This window comes from Eucyclogobius newberryi, unplaced genomic scaffold (assembly GCF_026437365.1).
Source record: "Eucyclogobius newberryi isolate DKJ021-1_F unplaced genomic scaffold, fEucNew1.0.hap1 SCAF_18, whole genome shotgun sequence".
Taxonomy (NCBI): Eukaryota; Metazoa; Chordata; class Actinopteri; order Gobiiformes; family Gobiidae; genus Eucyclogobius; species Eucyclogobius newberryi.
Genome location: NW_027315812.1, coordinates 3,979,954 through 4,007,887, shown reverse-complemented (window position 1 = coordinate 4,007,887; position 27,934 = coordinate 3,979,954). Strand labels below are relative to the sequence as shown.

At 49.0% G+C, this 27,934-nt stretch overlaps 1 protein-coding gene across 1 annotated transcript; it reads left to right on the top strand.

Annotated features, from left to right (window-relative positions):
- The first annotated feature begins 83 nt into the window (after positions 1-83).
- Positions 84-26,911, top strand: LOC140364877 (LIM zinc-binding domain-containing Nebulette-like). Its single transcript, XM_072451265.1, has 5 exons — positions 84-369; positions 6,106-6,200; positions 18,092-18,176; positions 21,103-21,276; positions 26,852-26,911. The coding sequence occupies exons 1-5, from the start codon at positions 301-303 to the stop codon at positions 26,909-26,911; spliced, it is 483 nt and encodes a 160-aa protein (XP_072307366.1). The 5' UTR covers positions 84-300.
- Positions 26,912-27,934: the final 1,023 nt, after the last annotated feature.

Here is a 27,934-nt window from a genome sequence, read left to right as displayed (position 1 = left end):
CGCACCTCCGCCCGTACCTCCGCACGCACCTCCGCACGCACCTCCGCACGTACCTCCGCACGCACCTCCGCCCGTACCTCCGCCCGTACCTCCGCCCGTACCTCCGCACGCACCTCCGCACGCACCTCCGCCCGTACCTCCGCACGCACCTCCGCACGCACCTCCGCACGTACCTCCGCACGCACCTCCGCCCGTACCTCCGCTCGGTCTGCGCTCACACGGGGCTCCGGAACTTTCGCCTGGATTGGACTGCTCGTTTCGGCTCTTTTCGGCTCTTTTCGGCTCGGTTCGTGAGCGGAGATGAACCCGCCGTGCGCGCGCTGCGGGAAAACCGTTTATCCCACGGAGAAAGTCAACTGTCTGGATAAGGTCTGACACTTTACACCAAACTACACCTAAACTACACCTAAACTACACAAACTACTCCTAAACTACACCTAAACTACACAAACTACACCTAAACTACACTTAAACTACACCTAAACTACACAAACTACTCCTAAACTACACCTAAACTACACAAACTACTCCTAAACTACACTTAAACTACTCCTAAACTACACCTAAACTACACAAACTACTCCTAAACTACACCTAAACTACACAAACTACACCTAAACTACACTTAAACTACACCTAAACTACACAAACTACTCCTAAACTACACCTAAACTACACAAACTACTCCTAAACTACACTTAAACTACTCCTAAACTACACCTAAACTACACAAACTACTCCTAAACTACACCTAAACTACACAAACTACTCCTAAACTACACAAACTACTCCTAAACTACACCTAAACTACACAAACTACTCCTAAACTACACCTAAACTACTCCTAAACTACTCCTAAACTACACCTAAACTACTCCTAAACTACACCTCAACTACACAAACTACTCCTAAACTACACCTAAACTACACAAACTACTCCTAAACTACTCCTAAACTACACCTAAACTACACAAACTACTCCTAAACTACATCTAAACTACTCCTAAGCTACATCTTAACTACACATTAACTAATCCTAAAATACACCTCGACTACACAAATTACTCCTAAACTACAACTAGATCTAAACTACACCTAAACTACACCAAGACTACACCTAAACTACACCTAGACCACACAAACTACTCCTAAACTACACCTCAACTACACAAACTACTCCTAAACTACACCTAAACTACACAAACTACTCCTAAACTACACCTAAACTACTCCTAAACTACTCCTAAACTACACCTCAACTACACAAACTACTCCTAAACTACACCTAAACTACACAAACTACTCCTAAACTACACCTAAACTACTCCTAAACTACTCCTAAACTACTCCTAAACTACACCTAAACTACACAAACTACTCCTAAACTACACAAACTACTCCTAAACTACACCTAAACTACTCCTAAACTACTCCTAAACTACTCCTAAACTACACCTAAACTACACAAACTACTCCTAAACTACATCTAAACTACTCCTAAGCTACATCTTAACTACACATTAACTAATCCTAAAATACACCTCGACTACACAAATTACTCCTAAACTACAACTAGATCTAAACTACACCTAAACTACACCAAGACTACACCTAATCTACACCTAGACCACACAAACTACACCTAAAATACACCTAGACTACACCTAAACTACACAGAAAATTAAAAGTCTTTGGATAAACGATGTAGTTTGATGATTTATTTTTATTTTGTGTACATAAGAATTCAAACTTGATCTTTGCTTGAAAAGGAGTGTGTGAATTTGCAACAATGAAATTTCCCCATGTGGGATAATAAGGATTATCTTATCTTAAGTAATACTTCTAAATCTGTGATGAAGTAATACTTCTAAATCCCCCTAGGGCTGCAGCAAGTCCATCCATTAAACGCAAATAATCGATTGTAGAAACGGTGGTAATGGTGAACTGGTTTATTCACTTTCATGACTCACATGACACGTGAACGTGAATGTTGAAATCACCCTCCGTGAATCTTCTCCCTCTCGACGTGCGGTTCTGTCATCCCCAAAGCCCCGCCCCCGTCATGTGATATTCACATGTTCCATACTTCCTGTACATGTTCCATACTTCCTGTACATGTTCCATACTTCCTGTACATGTTCCATACTTCCTGTACGTGTTCCATACTTCCTGTACATGTTCCATACTTCCTGTACATGTTCCATACTTCCTGTACTTCCTGTACATGTTCCATACTTCCTGTACTTCCTGTACATGTTCCATACTTCCTGTACATGTTCCATACTTCCTGTACATGTTCCATACTTCCTGTACATGTTCCATACTTCCTGTACTTCCTGTACATGTTCCATACTTCCTGTACATGTCTCACACTTCCTGTACTTCCTGTACATGTTCCATACTTCCTGTACATGTTTCACACTTCCTGTACTTCCTGTACATGTTCCATACTTCCTGTAGATGTTCCATACTTCCTGTACATGTTCCATACTTCCTGTACATGTTCCATACTTCCTGTACATGTTCCACACTTCCTGTACTTCCTGTACATGTTCCATACTTCCTGTACATGTTCCATACTTCCTGTACTTCCTGTACATGTTCCATACTTCCTGTACATGTTCCATACTTCCTGTACTTCCTGTACATGTTCCATACTTCCTGTACATGTTCCATACTTCCGTACATGTTCCATACTTCCTGTACTTCCTGTACATGTTCCATACTTCCTGTACATGTTCCACACTTCCTGTACTTCCTGTACATGTTCCATACTTCCTGTACATGTTCCATACTTCCTGTACTTCCTGTACTTCCTGTACATGTTCCATACTTCCTGTACTTCCTGTACATGTTCCATACTTCCTGTACATGTTCCACACTTCCTGTACTTCCTGTACATGTTCCATACTTCCTGTACATGTTCCATACTTCCTGTACTTCCTGTACTTCCTGTACATGTTCCATACTTCCTGTACATGTTCCATACTTCCTGTACATGTTCCATACTTCCTGTACTTCCTGTACATGTTCCATACTTCCTGTACATGTTCCATACTTCCTGTACATGTTCCATACTTCCTGTACTTCCTGTACATGTTCCATACTTCCTGTACATGTTCCATACTTCCTGTACATGTTCCATACTTCCTGTACTTCCTGTACATGTTCCATACTTCCTGTACATGGATTATCTTTCCGTTTACGACATATTCACGACATTTGACATTTCCAGCCGTAATGTTTGCAATAAAAAACATGTTCTACAACGTGAGAACATGGTGTTTATTATGTTCTTGTTCCAGACCAAAGCTTTTATTGTTGTTGACACTTCTCTGCGCTAACGAACCTCGTTTACACTTTAGTTTTACGTTTGCAATAAAGTTTAAACTAAAGTTGAGCCGATGTAATTTATGTTTATCTTGTGCAGCAGTTTATAACTGAACATAACCACATAAATGTGACATAAACGTGACTAAAAGTGACATAAACATAAACGTGACTAAAAGTGGTCCAGGTCCTGGTCCTGGTCCTGGTTCTGGTTCTGGTTCTGGTCCTGGTCTCAGTTTTGGTCTCAGTCCTGGTCCTGGTTCTGGTCTCAGTCCTGGTCCTGGTCCTGGTCTCAGTCCTGGTCCTGGTCCTGGTCCTGGTCCTGGTCCTAGTCCTGGTCTCAGTCCTAGTCCTGGTCCTGGTCCTGGTCCTGGTTCTGGTCTCAGTCCTGGTCCTGGTCTCAGTCCTGGTCCTGGTCCTGGTCCTGGTCCTGGTCCTGGTCCTGGTCTCAGTTCTGGTTCTGGTTCTGGTTCTGGTCCTGGTCCTGGTCCTGGTCCTGGTTCTGGTCTCAGTCCTGGTCCTGGTCTCAGTCCTGGTCCTGGTCCTGGTCTCAGTCCTGGTCCTGGTCCTGGTCCTGGTCTCGGTCCTGGTCTCAGTCCTGGTCCTGGTCCTGGTCTCGGTCCTGGTCTCAGTCCTGGTCCTGGTCCTGGTCCTGGTCCTGGTCCTGGTCCTGGTCCTGGTCTCAGTCCTAGTCCTGGTCCTGGTCCTGGTCCTGGTTCTGGTCTCAGTCCTGGTCCTGGTCTCAGTCCTGGTCCTGGTCCTGGTCCTGGTCCTGGTCCTGGTCCTGGTCTCAGTTCTGGTTCTGGTTCTGGTTCTGGTCCTGGTCCTGGTCCTGGTCCTGGTTCTGGTCTCAGTCCTGGTCCTGGTCTCAGTCCTGGTCCTGGTCCTGGTCTCAGTCCTGGTCCTGGTCCTGGTCCTGGTCTCGGTCCTGGTCTCAGTCCTGGTCCTGGTCCTGGTCTCGGTCCTGGTCTCAGTCCTGGTCCTGGTCCTGGTCCTGGTCCTGGTCCTGGTCCTGGTCCTGGTCCTGGTCCAGGTCCTGGTCCTGGTTTCGGTCCTGGTCTCAGTCCTGGTCCTGGTCCTGGTCCTGGTCCTGGTCCTGGTCCTGGTCCTGGTCTCGGTCCTGGTCTCAGTCCTGGTCCTGGTCCTGGTCCTGGTCCTGGTCCTGGTCCTGGTCCAGGTCCAGGTCCTGGTCCTGGTTTCGGTCCTGGTCTCAGTCCTGGTCCTGGTCCTGGTCCTGGTCTCGGTCCTGGTCTCGGTCCTGGTCTCAGTCCTGGTCCTGGTCCTGGTCTCGGTCCTGGTCTCAGTCCTGGTCCTGGTCCTGGTCCTGGTCCTGGTCCTGGTCCTGGTCCTAGTCCTGGTCTCAGTCCTAGTCCTGGTCCTGGTCCTGGTCCTGGTTCTGGTCTCAGTCCTGGTCCTGGTCTCAGTCCTGGTCCTGGTCCTGGTCCTGGTCCTGGTCCTGGTCTCAGTTCTGGTTCTGGTTCTGGTTCTGGTTCTGGTCCTGGTCCTGGTCCTGGTCCTGGTTCTGGTCTCAGTCCTGGTCCTGGTCTCAGTCCTGGTCCTGGTCCTGGTCTCAGTCCTGGTCCTGGTCTCGGTCCTGGTCTCAGTCCTGGTCCTGGTCCTGGTCTCAGTCCTGGTCCTGGTCCTGGTCCTGGTCCTGGTCCTGGTCCTGGTCCTGGTCCTGGTCCTGGTCCAGGTCCTGGTCCTGGTTTCGGTCCTGGTCTCAGTCCTGGTCCTGGTCCTGGTCCTGGTCCTGGTCCTGGTCCTGGTCTCGGTCCTGGTCTCAGTCCTGGTCCTGGTCCTGGTCCTGGTCCTGGTCCTGGTCCTGGTCCTGGTCCTGGTCCTGGTCCAGGTCCAGGTCCTGGTCCTGGTTTCGGTCCTGGTCTCAGTCCTGGTCCTGGTCCTGGTCCTGTCTCACTGAGGAGGCGTGTGGCTCTGAACAGCTGAGTAATTCTGTTACATAATTCAGATCCATTATTCATCAACAACATCATGACAAGAGCAAACCAGGACCAGGACCAGGACCAGGACCAGGACCAGGACCAGGACCAGGACCAGGACCAGGACCAGGACCAGGACCAGGACCAGGACCAGAACTCCTCATTTTTTCGTTTCTTTTCAGTTGTTTTTGTGTCAGAGCTGAATCTGAACGTGGAGCAAATAAAAGATGTTCACTGACCTCATTTTACATCACTGCTCCTGTCTGCTCCTGTCTGCTCCTGTCTGCTCCTGTCTGCTACTGTCTGCTCCGCCTCCTCTGCTCCTCCTCCACTGCTGCTCCTCCTCCTCTGCTCCTGTCTGCTCCTCCTCCTCTGCTGCTCCTGCTCCTCCCCCTCTGCTCCTCCTCTGCTCCTGTCTGCTCCTCCTCCTCTGCTCCTCCTCCTCTGCTCCTCCTCCTCTGCTGCTCCTGCTCCTCCCCCTCTGCTCCTTCTCTGCTCTTCCTCTGCTGCTGATCCTCCTCTGCTCCTGTCTGCTCCTCCTCCTCTGCTCCTGTCTGCTCCTCCTCTGCTCCTCCTCTGCTGCTGCTCCTCCTCCTCTGCTCCTGTCTGCTCCTCCTCTGCTCCTCCTCTGCTGCTGCTCCTCCTCCTCTGCTCCTCTGCTCTTGCTCCTCTGCTCCTCCTCTGCTCCTCCTCTTATGAACATAAACATAAACCATGAAGATGAACTGCACAGAAGGTTTACACAAGCACCAGCCACGTCACTGCTGTGATTGGCTGACAGTGACGAGCAGGTGACAGGAGGTGGGGCCAGGTGGTGATGGAATCTTGTGTTTTTCAGAACTGGCACAAAGGCTGTTTCCACTGCGAGGTTTGTAAGATGACGCTGAACATGAAGAACTACAAAGGCTACGACAAGAAGCCCTACTGCAGCGCGTGAGTCAGATGCCCTCCCACCCCCACCTACAACACGCCTGAGGCCCAGACACAGGGCCCACTTTAGTCCTGCTTTAGACCTGCTTTAGTCCTGCTTTAGTCCTGCTTTAGTCCTGCTTTAGTCCTGCTTTAGACCTGCTTTAGACCTGCTTTAGACCTGCTTTAGACCTGCTTTAGTCCTGCTTTAGTCCTGCTTTAGTCCTGCTTTAGTCCTGCTTTAGTCCTGCTTTAGTCCTGCTTTAGACCTGCTTTAGACCTGCTTTAGTCCTGCTTTAGTCCTGCTTTAGTCCTGCTTTAGTCCTGCTTTAGTCCTGCTTTAGACCTGCTTTAGTCCTGCTTTAGACCTGCTTTAGTCCTGCTTTAGTCCTGCTTTAGTCCTGCTTTAGTCCTGCTTTAGTCCTGCTTTAGTCCTGCTTTAGTCCTGCTTTAGACCTGCTTTAGTCCTGCTTTAGTCCTGCTTTAGTCCTGCTTTAGTCCTGCTTTAGTCCTGCTTTAGACCTGCTTTAGTCCTGCTTTAGACCTGCTTTAGTCCTGCTTTAGTCCTGCTTTAGTCCTGCTTTAGTCCTGCTTTAGTCCTGCTTTAGACCTGCTTTAGTCCTGCTTTAGACCTGCTTTAGTCCTGCTTTAGTCCTGCTTTAGACCTGCTTTAGACCTGCTTTAGACCTGCTTTAGTCCTGCTTTAGTCCTGCTTTAGTCCTGCTTTAGACCTGCTTTAGTCCTGCTTTAGTCCTGCTTTAGACCTGCTTTAGTCCTGCTTTAGTCCTGCTTTAGTCCTGCTTTAGTCCTGCTTTAGACCTGCTTTAGACCTGCTTTAGTCCTGCTTTAGTCCTGCTTTAGTCCTGCTTTAGACCTGCTTTAGTCCTGCTTTAGTCCTGCTTTAGTCCTGCTTTAGACCTGCTTTATACCTGCTTTAGTCCTGCTTTAGTCCTGCTTTAGACCTGCTTTAGTCCTGCTTTAGTCCTGCTTTAGTCCTGCTTTAGTCCTGCTTTAGTCCTGCTTTAGTCCTGCTTTAGACCTGCTTTAGTCCTGCTTTAGACCTGCTTTAGTCCTGCTTTAGACCTGCTTTATACCTGCTTTAGTCCTGCTTTAGACCTGCTTTAGTCCTGCTTTAGTCCTGCTTTAGTCCTGCTTTAGACCTGCTTTAGACCTGCTTTAGTCCTGCTTTAGTCCTGCTTTAGTCCTGCTTTAGTCCTGCTTTAGACCTGCTTTAGTCCTGCTTTAGTCCTGCTTTAGTCCTGCTTTAGTCCTGCTTTAGTCCTGCTTTAGACCTGCTTTAGACCTGCTTTAGTCCTGCTTTAGTCCTGCTTTAGTCCTGCTTTAGTCCTGCTTTAGACCTGCTTTAGTCCTGCTTTAGTCCTGCTTTAGTCCTGCTTTAGACCTGCTTTAGACCTGCTTTAGTCCTGCTTTAGACCTGCTTTAGTCCTGCTTTAGACCTGCTTTAGACCTGCTTTAGTCCTGCTTTAGACCTGCTTTAGTCCTGCTTTAGTCCTGCTTTAGACCTGCTTTAGTCCTGCTTTAATCCTGCTTTAGATCTGCTTTAGTCCTGCTTTAGTCCTGCTTTAGTCCTGCTTTAGACCTGCTTTAGTCCTGCTTTAGTCCTGCTTTAGTCCTGCTTTAGTCCTGCTTTAGACCTGCTTTAGTCCTGCTTTAGACCTGCTTTAGTCCTGCTTTAGTCCTGCTTTAGTCCTGCTTTAGACCTGCTTTAGTCCTGCTTTAGTCCTGCTTTAGACCTGCTTTAGTCCTGCTTTAGACCTGCTTTAGTCCTGCTTTAGACCTGCTTTAGTCCTGCTTTAGTCCTGCTTTAGACCTGCTTTAGTCCTGCTTTAGTCCTGCTTTAGACCTGCTTTAGTCCTGGTTTAGTCCTGCTTTAGTCCTGCTTTAGACCTGCTTTAGTCCTGCTTTAGTCCTGCTTTAGACCTGCTTTAGTCCTGCTTTAGTCCTGCTTTAGACCTGCTTTAGACCTGGTTTAGTCCTGGTTTAGTCCTGCTTTAGTCCTGCTTTAGACCTGCTTTAGTCCTGCTTTAGTCCTGCTTTAGTCCTGCTTTAGACCTGCTTTAGACCTGCTTTAGTCCTGCTTTAGACCTGCTTTAGTCCTGCTTTAGTCCTGCTTTAGTCCTGGTTTAGTCCTGCTTTAGACCTGCTTTAGTCCTGCTTTAGTCCTGCTTTAGTCCTGCTTTAGACCTGCTTTAGTCCTGCTTTAGACCTGCTTTAGTCCTGCTTTAGTCCTGCTTTAGACCTGCTTTAGTCCTGGTTTAGTCCTGGTTTAGTCCTGCTTTAGACCTGCTTTAGTCCTGCTTTAGTCCTGCTTTAGACCTGCTTTAGTCCTGGTTTAGTCCTGCTTTAGTCCTGCTTTAGACCTGCTTTAGTCCTGCTTTAGTCCTGCTTTAGACCTGCTTTAGTCCTGCTTTAGTCCTGCTTTAGACCTGCTTTAGACCTGGTTTAGTCCTGGTTTAGTCCTGCTTTAGTCCTGCTTTAGACCTGCTTTAGTCCTGCTTTAGTCCTGCTTTAGTCCTGCTTTAGACCTGCTTTAGTCCTGCTTTAGTCCTGCTTTAGACCTGCTTTAGTCCTGCTTTAGACCTGCTTTAGTCCTGCTTTAGTCCTGCTTTAGTCCTGGTTTAGTCCTGCTTTAGACCTGCTTTAGTCCTGCTTTAGTCCTGCTTTAGTCCTGCTTTAGACCTGCTTTAGTCCTGCTTTAGTCCTGCTTTAGACCTGCTTTAGACCTGCTTTAGTCCTGCTTTAGACCTGCTTTAGTCCTGCTTTAGACCTGCTTTAGTCCTGCTTTAGACCTGCTTTAGTCCTGCTTTAGACCTGCTTTAGACCTGCTTTAGACCTGCTTTAGACCTGCTTTAGTCCTGCTTTAGACCTGCTTTAGTCCTGCTTTAGTCCTGCTTTAGTCCTGCTTTAGACCTGCTTTAGTCCTGCTTTAGTCCTGCTTTAGACCTGCTTTAGACCTGCTTTAGTCCTGCTTTAGACCTGCTTTAGTCCTGCTTTAGACCTGCTTTAGTCCTGCTTTAGACCTGCTTTAGTCCTGCTTTAGACCTGCTTTAGACCTGCTTTAGACCTGCTTTAGTCCTGCTTTAGACCTGCTTTAGTCCTGGTTTAGTCCTGCTTTAGTCCTGCTTTAGACCTGCTTTGTTTCTGATGTATAGTCCATTGAAGTTTGTGCTTGTGTTGTTCTCTTTGTATTGGGTTTGGTCCGTGTCCCAGAATGCTTTGCTCTTACATAACAGTTGACTCCATTAGGCCCCACATCAGCTTCTGCTGCTGAAATATGACATTACACTACAATATCCATCATCTTCTTCCTCTTCTCCGGGGCGGGGTCGTGGGGTCGCGGGGTCGTGGGGTCGCGAGGGCAGCAGACTAAGCAGGGACTCCCAGACTTCCTCCTCCCCAGACACTTCCTCCAGCTCCTCCGGAGTGATCCCGAGGCGTTCCCAGGCCAGATGGACATTCCAGTGGGACATGCCTGAAACTCCTCCCCAGGGAGGAGCCCAGGAGGAGCAGCGGCTCTACTCCGAGCTTCTCCCATGTGACTGAGCTCCTCCCCCTATCTCCAAGGGCGCGCCCACTCTCCCTGAGGAGGAAACTCATTTCAACCACTTGTACCACGGGTAAAGCCTCCAGGGGGTGTGTCACACTCCAGGGGGCGTGTCACACTCCCAGGTAAAGCCTCCAGGGGGCGTGTCACACTCGCAGGTAAAGCCTCCAGGGGGCGTGTCACACTCGCAGGTAAAGCCTCCAGGGGGTGTGTCACACTCCAGGGGGCGTGTCACACTCCCAGGTAAAGCCTCCAGGGGGCGTGTCACACTCGCAGGTAAAGCCTCCAGGGGGCGTGTCACACTCGCAGGTAAAGCCTCCAGGGGGTGTGTCACACTCCAGGGGGCGTGTCACACTCCCAGGTAAAGCCTCCAGGGGGCGTGTCACACTCGCAGGTAAAGCCTCCAGGGGGCGTGTCACACTCGCAGGTAAAGCCTCCAGGGGGCGTGTCACACTCCCAGGTAAAGCCTCCAGGGGGCGTGTCACACTCCCAGGTAAAGCCTCCAGGGGGCGTGTCACACTCCCAGGTAAAGCCTCCAGGGGGCGTGTCACACTCCAGGGGGCGTGTCGCACTCCCAGGTAAAGCCTCCCTCCAGGGGGCGTGTCACACTCGCAGGTAAAGCCTCCAGGGGGCGTGTCACACTCCCAGGTAAAGCCTCCCTCCAGGGGGCGTGTCACACTCGCAGGTAAAGCCTCCAGGGGGCGTGTCACACTCCCAGGTAAAGCCTCCAGGGGGCGTGTCACACTCCAGGGGGCGTGTCACACTCGCAGGTAAAGCCTCCAGGGGGCGTGTCACACTCGCAGGTAAAGCCTCCAGGGGGCGTGTCACACTCGCAGGTAAAGCCTCCAGGGGGCGTGTCACACTCGCAGGTAAAGCCTCCAGGGGGCGTGTCACACTCGCAGCAGAGACTGCACTATGGCACAGCTAATTCAGAAGCTAATTGTTAGCGCCTGGAGTGAAGGAGGAATAAAGTGTCATATAAAGTCATATTTCATCATTTTTAGGCAGAATTCATGAAAACTTTCACACTTTGTTTAACATGTTTGAATAAATGTGTTTGTGCATAAATACACAAATATATTATATATTAATATATTATTATAAATGTATTAAAATAAACATCAATACGTAGACCCAGAACTCTGACATTTCACCTCTTCTGCTCCTCCTCCTCCTCTGCTCTTCCTCCTCCTCTGCTCCTCCTCCTCCTCCTCTGCTCCTCCTCCTCCTCTGCTCTTCCTCCTCCTCCTCCTCTGCTCCTCCTCCTCCTCTGCTCCTCCTCCTCCTCTGCTCCTCCTCCTCCTCTGCTCTTCCTCCTCCTCTGCTCCTCTGCTCCTCCTCCTCTGCTCCTCCTCCTCTGCTCCTCCTCCTCCTCTGCTCCTCCTCCTCCTCTGCTCTGTGTGAAGACTGTGGTTCAGTTCTGAGAGTTGGACTTTGTGTGGGAGGAAGTGAGTGGACCTGGTTTAGACCTGGTTTACCAGGACCAAAACCAGGACCAAAACCAGGACCAAAACCAGGACCAAAACCAGGACCAAAACCAGGACCTAACCAGGACCAAAACCAGGACCAAAACCAGGACCAAAACCAGGACCAAAACCAGGACCTAACCAGGACCAAAACCAGGACCAAAACCAGGACCAAAACCAGGACCAAAACCAGGACCTAACCAGGACCAAAACCAGGACCAAAACCAGGACCTAACCAGGACCAAAACCAGGACCAAAACCAGGACCAAAACCAGGACCTAACCAGGACCAAAACCAGGACCAAAACCAGGACCAAAACCAGGACCAAAACCAGGACCAAAACCAGGACCTAACCAGGACCAAAACCAGGACCAAAACCAGGACCAAAACCAGGACCTAACCAGGACCAAAACCAGGACCAAAACCAGGACCAAAACCAGGACCAAAACCAGGACCTAACCAGGACCAAAACCAGGACCAAAACCAGGACCAAAACCAGGACCTAACCAGGACCAAAACCAGGACCTAACCAGGACCAAAACCAGGACCAAAACCAGGACCAAAACCAGGACCTAACCAGGACCAAAACCAGGACCAAAACCAGGACCAAAACCAGGACCAAAACCAGGACCAAAACCAGGACCAAAACCAGGACCTAACCAGGACCAAAACCAGGACCAAAACCAGGACCAAAACCAGGACCAAAACCAGGACCTAACCAGGACCAAAACCAGGACCAAAACCAGGACCTAACCAGGACCAAAACCAGGACCAAAACCAGGACCAAAACCAGGACCAAAACCAGGACCTAACCAGGACTAAACCAGGACTAAACCAGGACCAAAACCAGGACCAAAACCAGGACCAAAACCAGGACCAAAACCAGGATCAAAACCAGGACCTAACCAGGACCAAAACCAGGACCTAACCAGGACTAAACCAGGACCAAAACCAGGACCAAAACCAGGACCAAAACCAGGACCAAAACCAGGACCAAAACCAGGACCAAAACCAGGACCTAACCAGGACCAAAACCAGGACCAAAACCAGGACCAAAACCAGGACCTAACCAGGACCAAAACCAGGACCAAAACCAGGACCAAAACCAGGACCAAAACCAGGACCAAAACCAGGACCTAACCAGGACCAAAACCAGGACCAAAACCAGGACCAAAACCAGGACCAAAACCAGGACCTAACCAGGACCAAAACCAGGACCAAAACCAGGACCAAAACCAGGACCTAACCAGGACCAAAACCAGGACCAAAACCAGGACCAAAACCAGGACCAAAACCAGGACCTAACCAGGACCAAAACCAGGACCAAAACCAGGACCAAAACCAGGACCAAAACCAGGACCTAACCAGGACCAAAACCAGGACCAAAACCAGGACCAAAACCAGGACCTAACCAGGACCAAAACCAGGACCAAAACCAGGACCAAAACCAGGACCAAAACCAGGACCAAAACCAGGACCTAACCAGGACCAAAACCAGGACCAAAACCAGGACCAAAACCAGGACCTAACCAGGACCTAACCAGGACCAAAACCAGGACCAAAACCAGGACCAAAACCAGGACCAAAACCAGGACCAAAACCAGGACCAAAACCAGGACCTAACCAGGACCAAAACCAGGACCTAACCAGGACCAAAACCAGGACCAAAACCAGGACCAAAACCAGGACCTAACCAGGACCAAAACCAGGACCAAAACCAGGACCAAAACCAGGACCAAAACCAGGACCTAACCAGGACTAAACCAGGACCTAACCAGGACCAAAACCAGGACCAAAACCAGGACCAAAACCAGGATCAAAACCAGGACCTAACCAGGACCAAAACCAGGACCTAACCAGGACCAAAACCAGGACCAAAACCAGGACCAAAACCAGGACCAAAACCAGGACCAAAACCAGGACCTAACCAGGACCAAAACCAGGACCAAAACCAGGACCAAAACCAGGACCAAAACCAGGACCAAAACCAGGACCTAACCAGGACCAAAACCAGGACCAAAACCAGGACCAAAACCAGGACCAAAACCAGGACCAAAACCAGGACCAAAACCAGGACCTAACCAGGACTAAACCAGGACTAAACCAGGACCAAAACCAGGACCAAAACCAGGACCAAAACCAGGACCTAACCAGGACTAAACCAGGACCAAAACCAGGACCAAAACCAGGACCAAAACCAGGACCAAAACCAGGACCAAAACCAGGACCAAAACCAGGACCTAACCAGGACCAAAACCAGGACCAAAACCAGGACCAAAACCAGGACCAAAACCAGGACCAAAACCAGGACCAAAACCAGGACCTAACCAGGACCAAAACCAGGACCAAAACCAGGACCTAACCAGGACCAAAACCAGGACCAAAACCAGGACCAAAACCAGGACCTAACCAGGACCAAAACCAGGACCAAAACCAGGACCAAAACCAGGACCTAACCAGGACCAAAACCAGGACCTAACCAGGACCAAAACCAGGACCAAAACCAGGACCAAAACCAGGACCTAACCAGGACCAAAACCAGGACCAAAACCAGGACCAAAACCAGGACCAAAACCAGGACCAAAACCAGGACCTAACCAGGACCAAAACCAGGACCAAAACCAGGACCAAAACCAGGACCTAACCAGGACCTAACCAGGACCAAAACCAGGACCAAAACCAGGACCAAAACCAGGACCAAAACCAGGACCAAAACCAGGACCTAACCAGGACCAAAACCAGGACCAAAACCAGGACCAAAACCAGGACCAAAACCAGGACCTAACCAGGACCAAAACCAGGACCAAAACCAGGACCAAAACCAGGACCTAACCAGGACCAAAACCAGGACCAAAACCAGGACCAAAACCAGGACCAAAACCAGGACCTAACCAGGACTAAACCAGGACCTAACCAGGACCAAAACCAGGACCAAAACCAGGACCAAAACCAGGATCAAAACCAGGACCTAACCAGGACCAAAACCAGGACCTAACCAGGACCAAAACCAGGACCAAAACCAGGACCAAAACCAGGACCAAAACCAGGACCAAAACCAGGACCTAACCAGGACCAAAACCAGGACCAAAACCAGGACCAAAACCAGGACCAAAACCAGGACCAAAACCAGGACCTAACCAGGACCAAAACCAGGACCAAAACCAGGACCTAACCAGGACCAAAACCAGGACCAAAACCAGGACCAAAACCAGGACCAAAACCAGGACCAAAACCAGGACCTAACCAGGACCAAAACCAGGACCAAAACCAGGACCAAAACCAGGACCAAAACCAGGACCTAACCAGGACTAAACCAGGACTAAACCAGGACCAAAACCAGGACCAAAACCAGGACCAAAACCAGGACCTAACCAGGACTAAACCAGGACCAAAACCAGGACCAAAACCAGGACCAAAACCAGGACCAAAACCAGGACCAAAACCAGGACCAAAACCAGGACCTAACCAGGACCAAAACCAGGACCAAAACCAGGACCAAAACCAGGACCTAACCAGGACCAAAACCAGGACCAAAACCAGGACCAAAACCAGGACCTAACCAGGACCAAAACCAGGACCAAAACCAGGACCTAACCAGGACCAAAACCAGGACCAAAACCAGGACCAAAACCAGGACCTAACCAGGACCAAAACCAGGACCAAAACCAGGACCAAAACCAGGACCAAAACCAGGACCAAAACCAGGACCAAAACCAGGACCAAAACCAGGACCTAACCAGGACCAAAACCAGGACCAAAACCAGGACCTAACCAGGACCAAAACCAGGACCAAAACCAGGACCAAAACCAGGACCTAACCAGGACCAAAACCAGGACCAAAACCAGGACCAAAACCAGGACCAAAACCAGGACCAAAACCAGGACCTAACCAGGACCAAAACCAGGACCAAAACCAGGACCAAAACCAGGACCTAACCAGGACCAAAACCAGGACCAAAACCAGGACCAAAACCAGGACCAAAACCAGGACCTAACCAGGACCAAAACCAGGACCAAAACCAGGACCAAAACCAGGACCTAACCAGGACCAAAACCAGGACCTAACCAGGACCAAAACCAGGACCAAAACCAGGACCAAAACCAGGACCTAACCAGGACCAAAACCAGGACCAAAACCAGGACCAAAACCAGGACCAAAACCAGGACCAAAACCAGGACCAAAACCAGGACCAAAACCAGGACCTAACCAGGACCAAAACCAGGACCAAAACCAGGACCAAAACCAGGACCAAAACCAGGACCTAACCAGGACCAAAACCAGGACCAAAACCAGGACCTAACCAGGACCAAAACCAGGACCAAAACCAGGACCAAAACCAGGACCAAAACCAGGACCTAACCAGGACTAAACCAGGACTAAACCAGGACCAAAACCAGGACCAAAACCAGGACCAAAACCAGGACCAAAACCAGGATCAAAACCAGGACCAAAACCAGGACCTAACCAGGACTAAACCAGGACTAAACCAGGACCAAAACCAGGACCTAACCAGGACTAAACCAGGACCAAAACCAGGACCAAAACCAGGACCAAAACCAGGACCAAAACCAGGACCAAAACCAGGACCAAAACCAGGACCTAACCAGGACCAAAACCAGGACCAAAACCAGGACCAAAACCAGGACCTAACCAGGACCAAAACCAGGACCAAAACCAGGACCAAAACCAGGACCAAAACCAGGACCAAAACCAGGACCTAACCAGGACCAAAACCAGGACCAAAACCAGGACCAAAACCAGGACCAAAACCAGGACCTAACCAGGACCAAAACCAGGACCAAAACCAGGACCAAAACCAGGACCTAACCAGGACCAAAACCAGGACCAAAACCAGGACCAAAACCAGGACCAAAACCAGGACCAAAACCAGGACCAAAACCAGGACCTAACCAGGACCAAAACCAGGACCAAAACCAGGACCAAAACCAGGACCAAAACCAGGACCTAACCAAGACCAAAACCAGGACCAAAACCAGGACCAAAACCAGGACCAAAACCAGGACCAAAACCAGGACCTAACCAGGACCAAAACCAGGACCAAAACCAGGACCAAAACCAGGACCAAAACCAGGACCTAACCAGGACCAAAACCAGGACCAAAACCAGGACCAAAACCAGGACCAAAACCAGGACCAAAACCAGGACCTAACCAGGACCAAAACCAGGACCAAAACCAGGACCAAAACCAGGACCAAAACCAGGACCTAACCAGGACCAAAACCAGGACCAAAACCAGGACCAAAACCAGGACCAAAACCAGGACCAAAACCAGGACCAAAACCAGGACCAAAACCAGGATCAAAACCAGGACCAAAACCAGGACCTAACCAGGACTAAACCAGGACCAAAACCAGGACCAAAACCAGGACCAAAACCAGGACCAAAACCAGGACCAAAACCAGGACCTAACCAGGACCAAAACCAGGACCAAAACCAGGACCAAAACCAGGACCTAACCAGGACCAAAACCAGGACCAAAACCAGGACCAAAACCAGGACCAAAACCAGGACCAAAACCAGGACCTAACCAGGACCAAAACCAGGACCAAAACCAGGACCAAAACCAGGACCAAAACCAGGACCAAAACCAGGACCTAACCAGGACCAAAACCAGGACCAAAACCAGGACCAAAACCAGGACCTAACCAGGACTAAACCAGGACCAAAACCAGGACCAAAACCAGGACCAAAACCAGGACCAAAACCAGGACCAAAACCAGGACCAAAACCAGGACCTAACCAGGACCAAAACCAGGACCAAAACCAGGACCAAAACCAGGACCAAAACCAGGACCAAAACCAGGACCTAACCAGGACCAAAACCAGGACCAAAACCAGGACCAAAACCAGGACCAAAACCAGGACCAAAACCAGGACCTAACCAGGACCAAAACCAGGACCAAAACCAGGACCAAAACCAGGACCTAACCAGGACTAAACCAGGACCAAAACCAGGACCAAAACCAGGACCAAAACCAGGATCAAAACCAGGACCTAACCAGGACCAAAACCAGGACCTAACCAGGACTAAACCAGGACCAAAACCAGGACCAAAACCAGGACCAAAACCAGGACCTAACCAAGACCAAAACCAGGACCAAAACCAGGACCAAAACCAGGACCAAAACCAGGACCAAAACCAGGACCTAACCAGGACCAAAACCAGGACCAAAACCAGGACCAAAACCAGGACCAAAACCAGGACCTAACCAGGACCAAAACCAGGACCAAAACCAGGACCAAAACCAGGACCAAAACCAGGACCAAAACCAGGACCTAACCAGGACTAAACCAGGACTAAACCAGGACCAAAACCAGGACCAAAACCAGGACCAAAACCAGGACCAAAACCAGGATCAAAACCAGGACCTAACCAGGACCAAAACCAGGACCTAACCAGGACTAAACCAGGACCAAAACCAGGACCTAACCAGGACTAAACCAGGACTAAACCAGGACTAAACCAGGTCTAAACCAGGTCTAAACCAGGACTAAACCTGGAGGAGGTTGTCTCTGTGGGAGGAGCATGTCTCTGTGGGAGGAGCGTGTCGCTGTGGGAGGAGTGTGTCTCTGTGGGAGGAGCATGTCTCTGTGGGAGGAGCGTGTCTCTGTGGGAGGAGCGTGTCTCTGTGGGAGGAGCGTGTCTCTGTGGGAGGAGCGTGTCGCTGTGGGAGGAGCGTGTCTCTGTGGGAGGAGCATGTCTCTGTGGGAGGAGCGTGTCTCTGTGGGAGGAGCATGTCTCTGTGGGAGGAGCGTGTCTCTGTGGGAGGAGCATGTCTCTGTGGGAGGAGCATGTCTCTGTGGGAGGAGCATGTCTCTGTTGTTTCCAGGTGAAAACTCTTTTGTCGTCTGTGTTTTTCAGACATTATCCAAAGACGTCCTTCACCATCGTCACAGACACTCCAGAAAACCTCCGACTGAAGCAGCAGAGCGAGCTCCAGAGCCAGGTCTGACCAGGACTCAACCAGGTCTGACCAGGACTCAACCAGGTCTGACCAGGACTCAACCAGGTCTGACCAGGACTCAACCAGGTCTGACCAGGACTAAACCAGGTCTGACCAGGACTCAACCAGGTCTGACCAGGACTAAACCAGGTCTAAACCAAGACTAAACCAGGTCTGACCAGGACTCAACCAGGTCTGACCAGGACTCAACCAGGACTAAACCAGGACTAAACCAGGACTAAACCAGGACTAAACCAGGTCTAAACCAGGACTAAACCAGGACTCAACCAGGACTAAACCAGGACTCAACCAGGTCTGACCAGGACTAAACCAGGTCTAAACCAGGACTAAACCAGGACTAAACCAGGACAAAATCAGGACTAAACCAGGACAAAATCAGGACTCAACCAGGACTCAACCAGGACTAAACCAGGACTAAACCAGGTCTAAACCAGGACTAAACCAGGACTCAAACAGGACTAAACCAGGACTAAACCAGGTCTAAACCAGGACTAAACCAGGTCTAAACCAGGACTAAACCAGGACTCAAACAGGACTAAACCAGGACTAAACCAGGTCTAAACCAGGTCTAAACCAGGTCTAAACCAGGACTAAACCAGGTCTGATCCAGGAGCACACAGAGCTTGTTTCCTGGGACAGATGTCCTCTCAGCAGGTTCTGCTCCGTCTTCTTTGTTCATAAATCCACATCTGATACTTTCCATTTGATCTCTGTATTTCCCTTTGAATCAGTTTTATTTACCGTATTTTCCGGACTATAAGTCGCACCAGCCAAAAAATGCATAATAGAGAAGAAAAAAACATATATAAGTCGCACTGGAGTATGAAATACGGTTAATATCACATATAAGTCGCTCCGTAGTATAAGTGTAAGTTTAAATATAAGTATAAGTCGCACCCCGGCCAAAACTATGAAAAAAGGTGTGACTTATAGTCCGGAAAATTCAACAACAAAAAAAGACAAAAAGCATTAAAAAAATGACTAAAAGCTACATAAATGCAACAAAAACACAACTCATGGCGTCAAAGAAAAACTTAATGTAACGAAAACACAAAATAATGCGAAAAAGTAACACAGTGTGTGTGAGGGGCGTGGCTAAAGCGAGTGTGTGCGGGGCGTGGCTAAAGCGAGTGTGTGCGGGGCGTGGCTAAAGCGAGTGTGTGCGGGGCGTGGCTAAAGCGAGTGTGTGTGATGGCGTGGCTAAAGCGAGTGTGTGTGAGGGGCGTGGCTAAAGCGAGTGTGTGCGGGGCGTGGCTAAAGCGAGTGTGTGCGGGGCGTGGCTAAAGCGAGTGTGTGCGGGGCGTGGCTAAAGCGAGTGTGTGTGATGGCGTGGCTAAAGCGAGTGTGTGTGAGGGGCGTGGCTAAAGCGAGTGTGTGCGGGGCGTGGCTAAAGCGAGTGTGTGCGGGGCGTGGCTAAAGCGAGTGTGTGTGATGGGCGTGGCTAAAGCGAGTGTGTGTGAGGGGCGTGGCTAAAGCGAGTGTGTGCGGGGCGTGGCTAAAGCGAGTGTGTGTGGGGCGTGGCTAAAGCGAGTGTGCGGGGCGTGGCTAAAGCGGGTGTGTGTGATGGGCGTGGCTAAAGCGAGTGTGTGTGAGGGGCGTGGCTAAAGCGAGTGTGTGCGGGGCGTGGCTAAAGCGAGTGTGTGTGAGGGGCGTGGCTAAAGCGAGTGTGTGCGGGGCGTGGCTAAAGCGAGTGTGTGTGAGGGGCGTGGCTAAAGCGAGTGTGTGCGGGGCGTGGCTAAAGCGAGTGTGTGCGGGGCGTGGCTAAAGCGACCGTGTGTGATGGGCGTGGCTAAAGCGAGTGTGTGTGATGGGCGTGGCTAAAGCGAGTGTGTGCGGGGCGTGGCTAAGGCGACCGTGTGTGAGGGGCGTGGTTAAAGCGAGTGTGTGTGAGGGGCGTGGCTAAAGCGAGCGTGTGTGAGGGGCGTGGCTAAAGCGAGCGTGTGTGAGGGGCGTGGCTAAAGCTAGTTTGTGATGGGCGTGGCTAAAGCGAGCGTGTGTGAGGGGCGTGGCTAAAGCGAGTGTGTGTGATGGGCGTGGCTAAAGCTAGTGTGTGTGAGGGGCGTGGCTAAAGCTAGTGTGTTATCGGCGTGGCTAAAGCTAGTGTGTGTGAGGGGCGTGGCTAAAGTTAGCGTGTGTGAGGGGCGTGGCTAAAGCTAGAGTGTGTGCGGGGCGTGGCTAAAGCGAGTGTGTGTGATGGGCGTGGCTAAAGCTAGTGTGTGTGATGGGCGTGGCTAAAGCTAGTGTGTGTGAGGGGCGTGGCTAAAGCTAGTGTGTGATCGGCGTGGCTAAAGCTAGCGTGTGTGAGGGGCGTGGCTAAAGCTAGCGTGTGTGAGGGGCGTGGCTAAAGAGAGTGTGTGAGGGGCGTGGCTAAAGCTAGCATGCACAGGAACAGTTTTGCCTCATTTCTTTGACTTTTCTGCATGTGAGGGGCGTGGCTAAAGCCTCTACGCAGCGTTTGAACCTCTCTTTATGTCATGCTAATGCTAATGCTAATGTCAGACGCATTATGAGCTGGAAATATCAGATTGTGGCTCTTTAACAAAACGCGTGCCGTGCCGCCATAAACAGGAAACAGCTGTTGCTAACGTGCTATGCTAGTTTTGTGTTGCTAAGGCTCCACATAGTTGTTAGCATCAGTGGAAACACGGAGCTTTAGCACCAGATCAAGTCAGAGTTTGTTTTGAGCTCATCTTTGGATTGAAGATTGTAGTAAATCCAGTGGAGTCATAAATAATACTTTGGGCTTTGGCCCCTGAGAGGTCAGTGAATGGTCAGTGAAAGGTCAGTGAAAGGTCAGTGCGACTGTAACGCAGACGTTTATGAGGCGTGATGTGCTCTGACCTCATTCAGACAAACAAACAAACCTTCACTGTTGAAATCGTCTCTAATCGGGTGGTGTCTGTGGTAGGTGAAGTACAAGAAGGACTTCGAGGAGAGCAAAGGTCGCGGCTTCAGCGTGACGACGGACACGCCCGAGCTGCAGCGCCTCCGGAGGACTCAGGACGTCATCAGTAATGTACGACAACTGTACGACAACTGTACCACAACTGTACTACAACTGTACTACAACTGTACCACAACTGTACCACAACTGTACCACAACTGTACCACAACTGCACCACAACTGCACCACAACTGTACCACAACTGCACCACAACTGCACCACAACTGTACCACAACTGTACCACAACTGTACCACAACTAAACCACAACTGTACCACAACTGTACTACAACTGTACCACAACTGCACCACAACTGCACCACAACTGTACCACAACTGTACCACAACTAAACCACAACTGTACCACAACTGTACTACAACTGTACTACAACTGCACCACAACTGCACCACAACTTCACCACAACTGCACTACAACTGCACCACAACTGTACCACAACTGCACCACAACTGCACCACAACTGTACTACAACTGCACTACAACTGCACCACAACTGTACCACAACTGTACCACAACTGCACCACAACTGCACCACAACTGCACCACAACTGTACTACAACTGTACTACAACTGCACTACAACTGCACCACAACTGTACCACAACTGTACCACAACTGTACCACAACTGTACCACAACTGCACCACAACTGTACTACAACTGTACTACAACTGCACTACAACTGTACTACAACTGTACCACAACTGTACCACAACTGTACTACAACTGCACCACAACTGCACCACAACTGTACAACAACTGTACTACAACTGTACCACAACTGTACCACAACTGTACTACAACTGTACCACAACTGTACCACAACTGTACCACAACTGTACTACAACTGCACCACAACTGTACTACAACTGTACCACAACTGTACCACAACTGTACTACAACTGCACCACAACTGTACTACAACTGCACCACAATTGTACTACAACTGTACTACAACTGCACCACAACTGTACTACAACTGCACCACAATTGTACTACAACTGTACCACAACTGTACCACAACTGCACCACAACTGTACTACAACTGTACCACAACTGCACCACAACTGCACCACAACTGTACCACAACTGCACCACAACTGCACCACAACTGTACTACAACTGTACTACAACTGTACCACAACTGTACCACAACTGTACTACAACTGTACTACAACTGCACCACAACTGTACTACAACTGCACCACAACTGCACCACAACTGTACTACAACTGTACCACAACTGTACCACAACTGTACCACAACTGTACCACAACTGTACTACAACTGTACCACAACTGTACCACAACTGTACTACAACTGCACCACAACTGTACCACAACTGTACCACAACTGTACTACAACTGTACTACTACTGTACCACAACTGTACCACAACTGTACTACAACTGCACCACAACTGTACCACAACTGTACCACAACTGCACCACAACTGTACCACAACTGTACTACAACTGTACCACAACTGTACTACAACTGCACCACAACTGTACCACAACTGTACCACAACTGTACCACAACTGTACTACAACTGTACTACAACTGTACTACAACTGCACCACAACTGTACCACAACTGTACCACAACTGTACCACAACTGTACTACAACTGCACTACAACTGTACCACAACTGTACTACAACTGTACCACAACTGTACCACAACTGTACTACAACTGCACCACAACTGTACCACAACTGTACCACAACTGTACTACAACTGTACTACAACTGTACCACAACTGTACCACAACTGTACTACAACTGTACCACAACTGTACCACAACTGCACCACAACTGTACCACAACTGTACTACAACTGTACCACAACTGTACTACAACTGTACCACAACTGTACTACAACTGCACCACAACTGTACCACAACTGTACCACAACTGTACCACAACTGTACTACAACTGCACTACAACTGTACCACAACTGTACCACAACTGTACCACAACTGTACTACAACTGTACCACAACTGTACCACAACTGCACCACAACTGTACTACAACTGTACCACAACTGTACTACAACTGCACCACAACTGTACTACAACTGCACCACAACTGTACTACAACTGTACTACAACTGCACTACAACTGCACCACAACTGCACCACAACTGTACTACAACTGTACTACAACTGTACTACAACTGCACCACAACTGTACCACAACTGTACTACAACTGCACCACAACTGTACCACAACTGTACCACAACTGTACCACAACTGTACTACAACTGTACTACAACTGTACTACAACTGCACCACAACTGTACCACAACTGTACCACAACTGTACCACAACTGTACTACAACTGCACTACAACTGTACCACAACTGTACTACAACTGTACCACAACTGTACCACAACTGTACTACAACTGCACCACAACTGTACCACAACTGTACCACAACTGTACCACAACTGCACCACAACTGTACCACAACTGTACTACAACTGTACCACAACTGCACCACAACTGCACTACAACTGCACCACAACTGTACCACAACTGTACCACAACTGTACCACAACTGTACCACAACTCTGTGTGAGTGAGTGTGACGTGCAGGTGCATTTAGTCCCAAACACGACCTCCAGACGCTCCTTTGCGACTCATTTGCGGTGAGTGGACCCTGTTGCGGTGAGTGAGTGGACCCCGTTGCGGTCCACGCAACGGGGTCCACGGCTCTTTGTCCTCTTTGTCCTCTTTGTCCTCTTTGTCGTCTCTTTGTCGTCTCTTTGTCGTCTCTTTGTCGTCTCTTTGTCGTCTCTTGTCTCTTTGTCGTCTCTTTGTCGTCTCTTTGTCGTCTCTTTGTCGTCTCTTGTCTCTTTTTTCGTCTCTTTGTCGTCTCTTGTCGTCTCTTGTCGTCTCTTGTCGTCTCTTGTCTCTTTGTCGTCTCTTTGTCGTCTCTTTGTCGTCTCTTTTCGTCTCTTGTCGTCTCTTTGTCGTCTCTTGTCGTCTCTTGTCGTCTCTTTGTCGTCTCTTGTCGTCTCTTGTCTCTTTGTCGTCTCTTTTCGTCTCTTGTCGTCTCTTTGTCGTCTCTTGTCGTCTCTTGTCGTCTCTTGTTGTCTCTTTGTCGTCTCTTGTCGTCTCTTGTCGTCTCTTTGTCGTCTCTTGTCGTCTCTTTGTCGTCTCTTGTCGTCTCTTTGTCGTCTCTTGTCGTCTCTTTGTCGTCTCTTGTCGTCTCTTGTCGTCTCTTGTCGTCTCTTGTCGTCTCTTTGTCGTCTCTTGTCGTCTCTTGTCGTCTCTTGTCGTCTCTTGTCTCTTTGTCGTCTCTTGTCGTCTCTTGTCTCTTTGTCGTCTCTTTGCCGTCTCTTTGTCGTCTCTTTTCGTCTCTTGTCGTCTCTTTGTCGTCTCTTGTCTCTTTGTCGTCTCTTTGTCGTCTCTTGTCTCTTTGTCGTCTCTTTGTCGTCTCTTTGTCGTCTCTTGTCTCTTTTTTCGTCTCTTTGTCGTCTCTTGTCGTCTCTTGTCGTCTCTTGTCGTCTCTTTTCGTCTCTTGTCGTCTCTTTGTCGTCTCTTGTCGTCTCTTGTCTCTTTTCGTCTCTTGTCGTCTCTTTGTCGTCTCTTGTCGTCTCTTGTCGTCTCTTGTCGTCTCTTGTCGTCTCTTGTCTCTTTGTCGTCTCTTGTCATCTCTTTGTCGTCTCTTGTTGTCTCTTTGTCGTCTCTTGTTGTCTCTTTGTCGTCTCTTGTCGTCTCTTGTCGTCTCTTTGTCGTCTCTTGTCGTCTCTTGTCGTCTCTTGTCGTCTCTTGTCGTCTCTTTGTCGTCTCTTGTCGTCTCTTGTCGTCTCTTGTCGTCTCTTGTCATCTCTTTGTCGTCTCTTGTCGTCTCTTGTCGTCTCTTGTCTCTTTGTCGTCTCTTGTCGTCTCTTGTCTCTTTGTCGTCTCTTTGCCGTCTCTTTGTCGTCTCTTTTCGTCTCTTGTCGTCTCTTTGTCGTCTCTTGTCTCTTTGTCGTCTCTTTGTCGTCTCTTGTCTCTTTGTCGTCTCTTTGTCGTCTCTTTGTCGTCTCTTGTCTCTTTTTTCGTCTCTTTGTCGTCTCTTTTCGTCTCTTGTCGTCTCTTTGTCGTCTCTTGTCGTCTCTTGTCTCTTTTCGTCTCTTGTCGTCTCTTTGTCGTCTCTTGTCGTCTCTTGTCGTCTCTTGTCGTCTCTTGTCGTCTCTTGTCGTCTCTTGTCTCTTTGTCGTCTCTTGTCATCTCTTTGTCGTCTCTTGTTGTCTCTTTGTCGTCTCTTGTTGTCTCTTTGTCGTCTCTTGTCGTCTCTTGTCGTCTCTTGTTGTCTCTTTGTCGTCTCTTGTCGTCTCTTGTCGTCTCTTTGTCGTCTCTTGTCGTCTCTTGTCGTCTCTTGTCGTCTCTTGTCGTCTCTTGTCGTCTCTTGTCATCTCTTGTCGTCTCTTGTCTCTTTGTCGTCTCTTGTCATCTCTTTGTCGTCTCTTGTTGTCTCTTTGTCGTCTCTTGTTGTCTCTTTGTCGTCTCTTGTCGTCTCTTGTCGTCTCTTTGTCGTCTCTTGTCGTCTCTTGTCGTCTCTTGTCGTCTCTTGTCGTCTCTTTGTCGTCTCTTGTCGTCTCTTGTCGTCTCTTTGTCGTCTCTTGTCGTCTCTTGTCGTCTCTTGTCGTCTCTTGTCGTCTCTTGTCGTCTCTTGTCGTCTCTTTGTCGTCTCTTGTTGTCTCTTTGTCGTCTCTTTTCGTCTCTTGTCATCTCTTTGTCGTCTCTTGTCGTCTCTTGTCGTCTCTTGTCTCTTTGTCGTCTCTTGTCATCTCTTTGTCGTCTCTTGTTGTCTCTTTGTCGTCTCTTTTCGTCTCTTGTCATCTCTTTATCGTCTCTTGTCGTCTTGTCGTCTCTTGTCGTCTCTTGTCGTCTCTTGTCGTCTCTTGTCCTCTCTTGTCCTCTCTTGTCCTCTCTTGTCCTCTCTGCCCCGCCCTCACACCACATGATCCACATTCATCTGTTTCACACGTCACCGTTTTTCAAATGTTTCAAAAACGTTCAAATGTTTCTAATGTTTCTCAGTCCGAATCCCGGGCTATTACTTTTGGTGTATGAAAGTTTTGTACTTTTTGAAGTATTTCCAAAAGTACAAGTACTTTTCCCCATTGACAGTGACATTTTCAAAGTAACATTTTTTTAAAGAATTTCCAAGTTTTCACACTTCAAACCATTTACCAAACTAGTACTTACACACATGCAGTACTTTTACACATATGCAGTACTTTTACACATATGCAGTACTTTTACACATATGCAGTACTTTTACACATATGCAGTACTTTCAGTCATTTAGTTTTAAAAAGTGGCAATTTTTCAAATATTTCCAATATTTTCAAATGTTTCAAATATTTTCAAATGTTTTAAACCTTCTCAGTTTTCTAATGCCTACTACTTTTGACATATGTACCTAGTATCTTGTACTTTTTGAAGTATTTCAAAGTATTTGTATTTTTCCCCCTATTTTTTCCAATAGGATTTTGAACTTATCAAAGTTTTCAACAAATTTTCAACTTTCCCACTTCAAAACACTTTCAATACTTTCACAACTACTACAGACAACTGCAGTAATGCAGTAGAAGTACATGGAGTGCTACCTTCAAAATAAAAGCACAGTTAACAAAGAATTTGGGTTTTCACTATAAAAACACTGTCAAATAAGGTTATTGTGCTTCCAATTCTTCAGAGTGCAACTATAGGCGAGCGGTCACTGAACCGAGCGGTCACTGAACCGAGCGGTCACTGAACCGAGCGGTCACTGAACCGAGCGGTCACTGGAGACGCCGCTCCTGGACCTGATCAGGTACGACACGTCTCACGGCTTTGTTTGATGTGAACAGAAGCAGTGATGACAGGTCTAAACTAGGACTAAACCAGGTCTAAACCAGGTCTTGATTCGTGACTCTTGGCCGTAAACAGTCTCAGTTGCTTTGGCTCCAGCTCCAGCTCTCAGAGAGCCTCCATCTGCTCAGAGCCAGGTTTGGACCAGGACCAGAGCCAGGTTTGGACCAGGACCAGAGCCAGGTTTGGACCAGGACCAGGACTTCAGTTTCTCTGAACGAGTCCCACCCAAACTGCAGATCACATGGAGTTTATACAAAAACAAGGTTGTTTTTAGTGGTTCTTCATAATGAGGAGGAGGAGGAGGATGGTGATGATGATGAGGAGGATTATGATGAGGAGGAGGAGGATGGTGATGATGATGAGGAGGAGGATGGTGATGATGATGAGGAGGATTATGATGAGGAGGAGGAGGATGGTGATGATGATGAGGAGGAGGATTATGATGATGAGGAGGAGGATGGTGATGATGATGAGGAGGAGGATTATGATGATGAGGAGGAGGATGGTGATGATGATGAGGAGGAGGATTATGATGATGAGGAGGAGGATGGTGATGAGGAGGAGGAGGATTGTGATGATGAGGAGGATGATTATGATGAGGAGGAGGATGGTGATGATGAGGAGGAGGATGGTGATGATGAGGAGGAGGATGGTGATGATGAGGAGGAGGATTATGATGATGAGGAGGAGGAGGATGGTGATGAGGAGGATGGTGATGATGAGGAGGAGGATTATGATGATGAGGAGGAGGAGGATGGTGATGAGGAGGATGGTGATGATGAGGAGGAGGATTATGATGAGGAGGAGGAGGAGGATGGTGATGAGGAGGATGGTGATGATGAGGAGGAGGATTATGATGAGGAGGAGGAGGAGGAGGATTGTGATGATGAGGAGGAGGATGGTGATGATGAGGAGGAGGATTATG

Bases quoted from the DNA above. Each gene is read 5' to 3' on its own strand.
- LOC140364877 (XM_072451265.1), top strand. From the start codon at position 301: ATGAACCCGCCGTGCGCGCGCTGCGGGAAAACCGTTTATCCCACGGAG. The intron at 6,201-18,091 runs GTGAGTCAGATG...TGTGTTTTTCAG, and splicing joins AAGAAGCCCTACTGCAGCGC to ACATTATCCAAAGACGTCCT. The intron at 18,177-21,102 runs GTCTGACCAGGA...TGTCTGTGGTAG, and splicing joins AGAGCGAGCTCCAGAGCCAG to GTGAAGTACAAGAAGGACTT.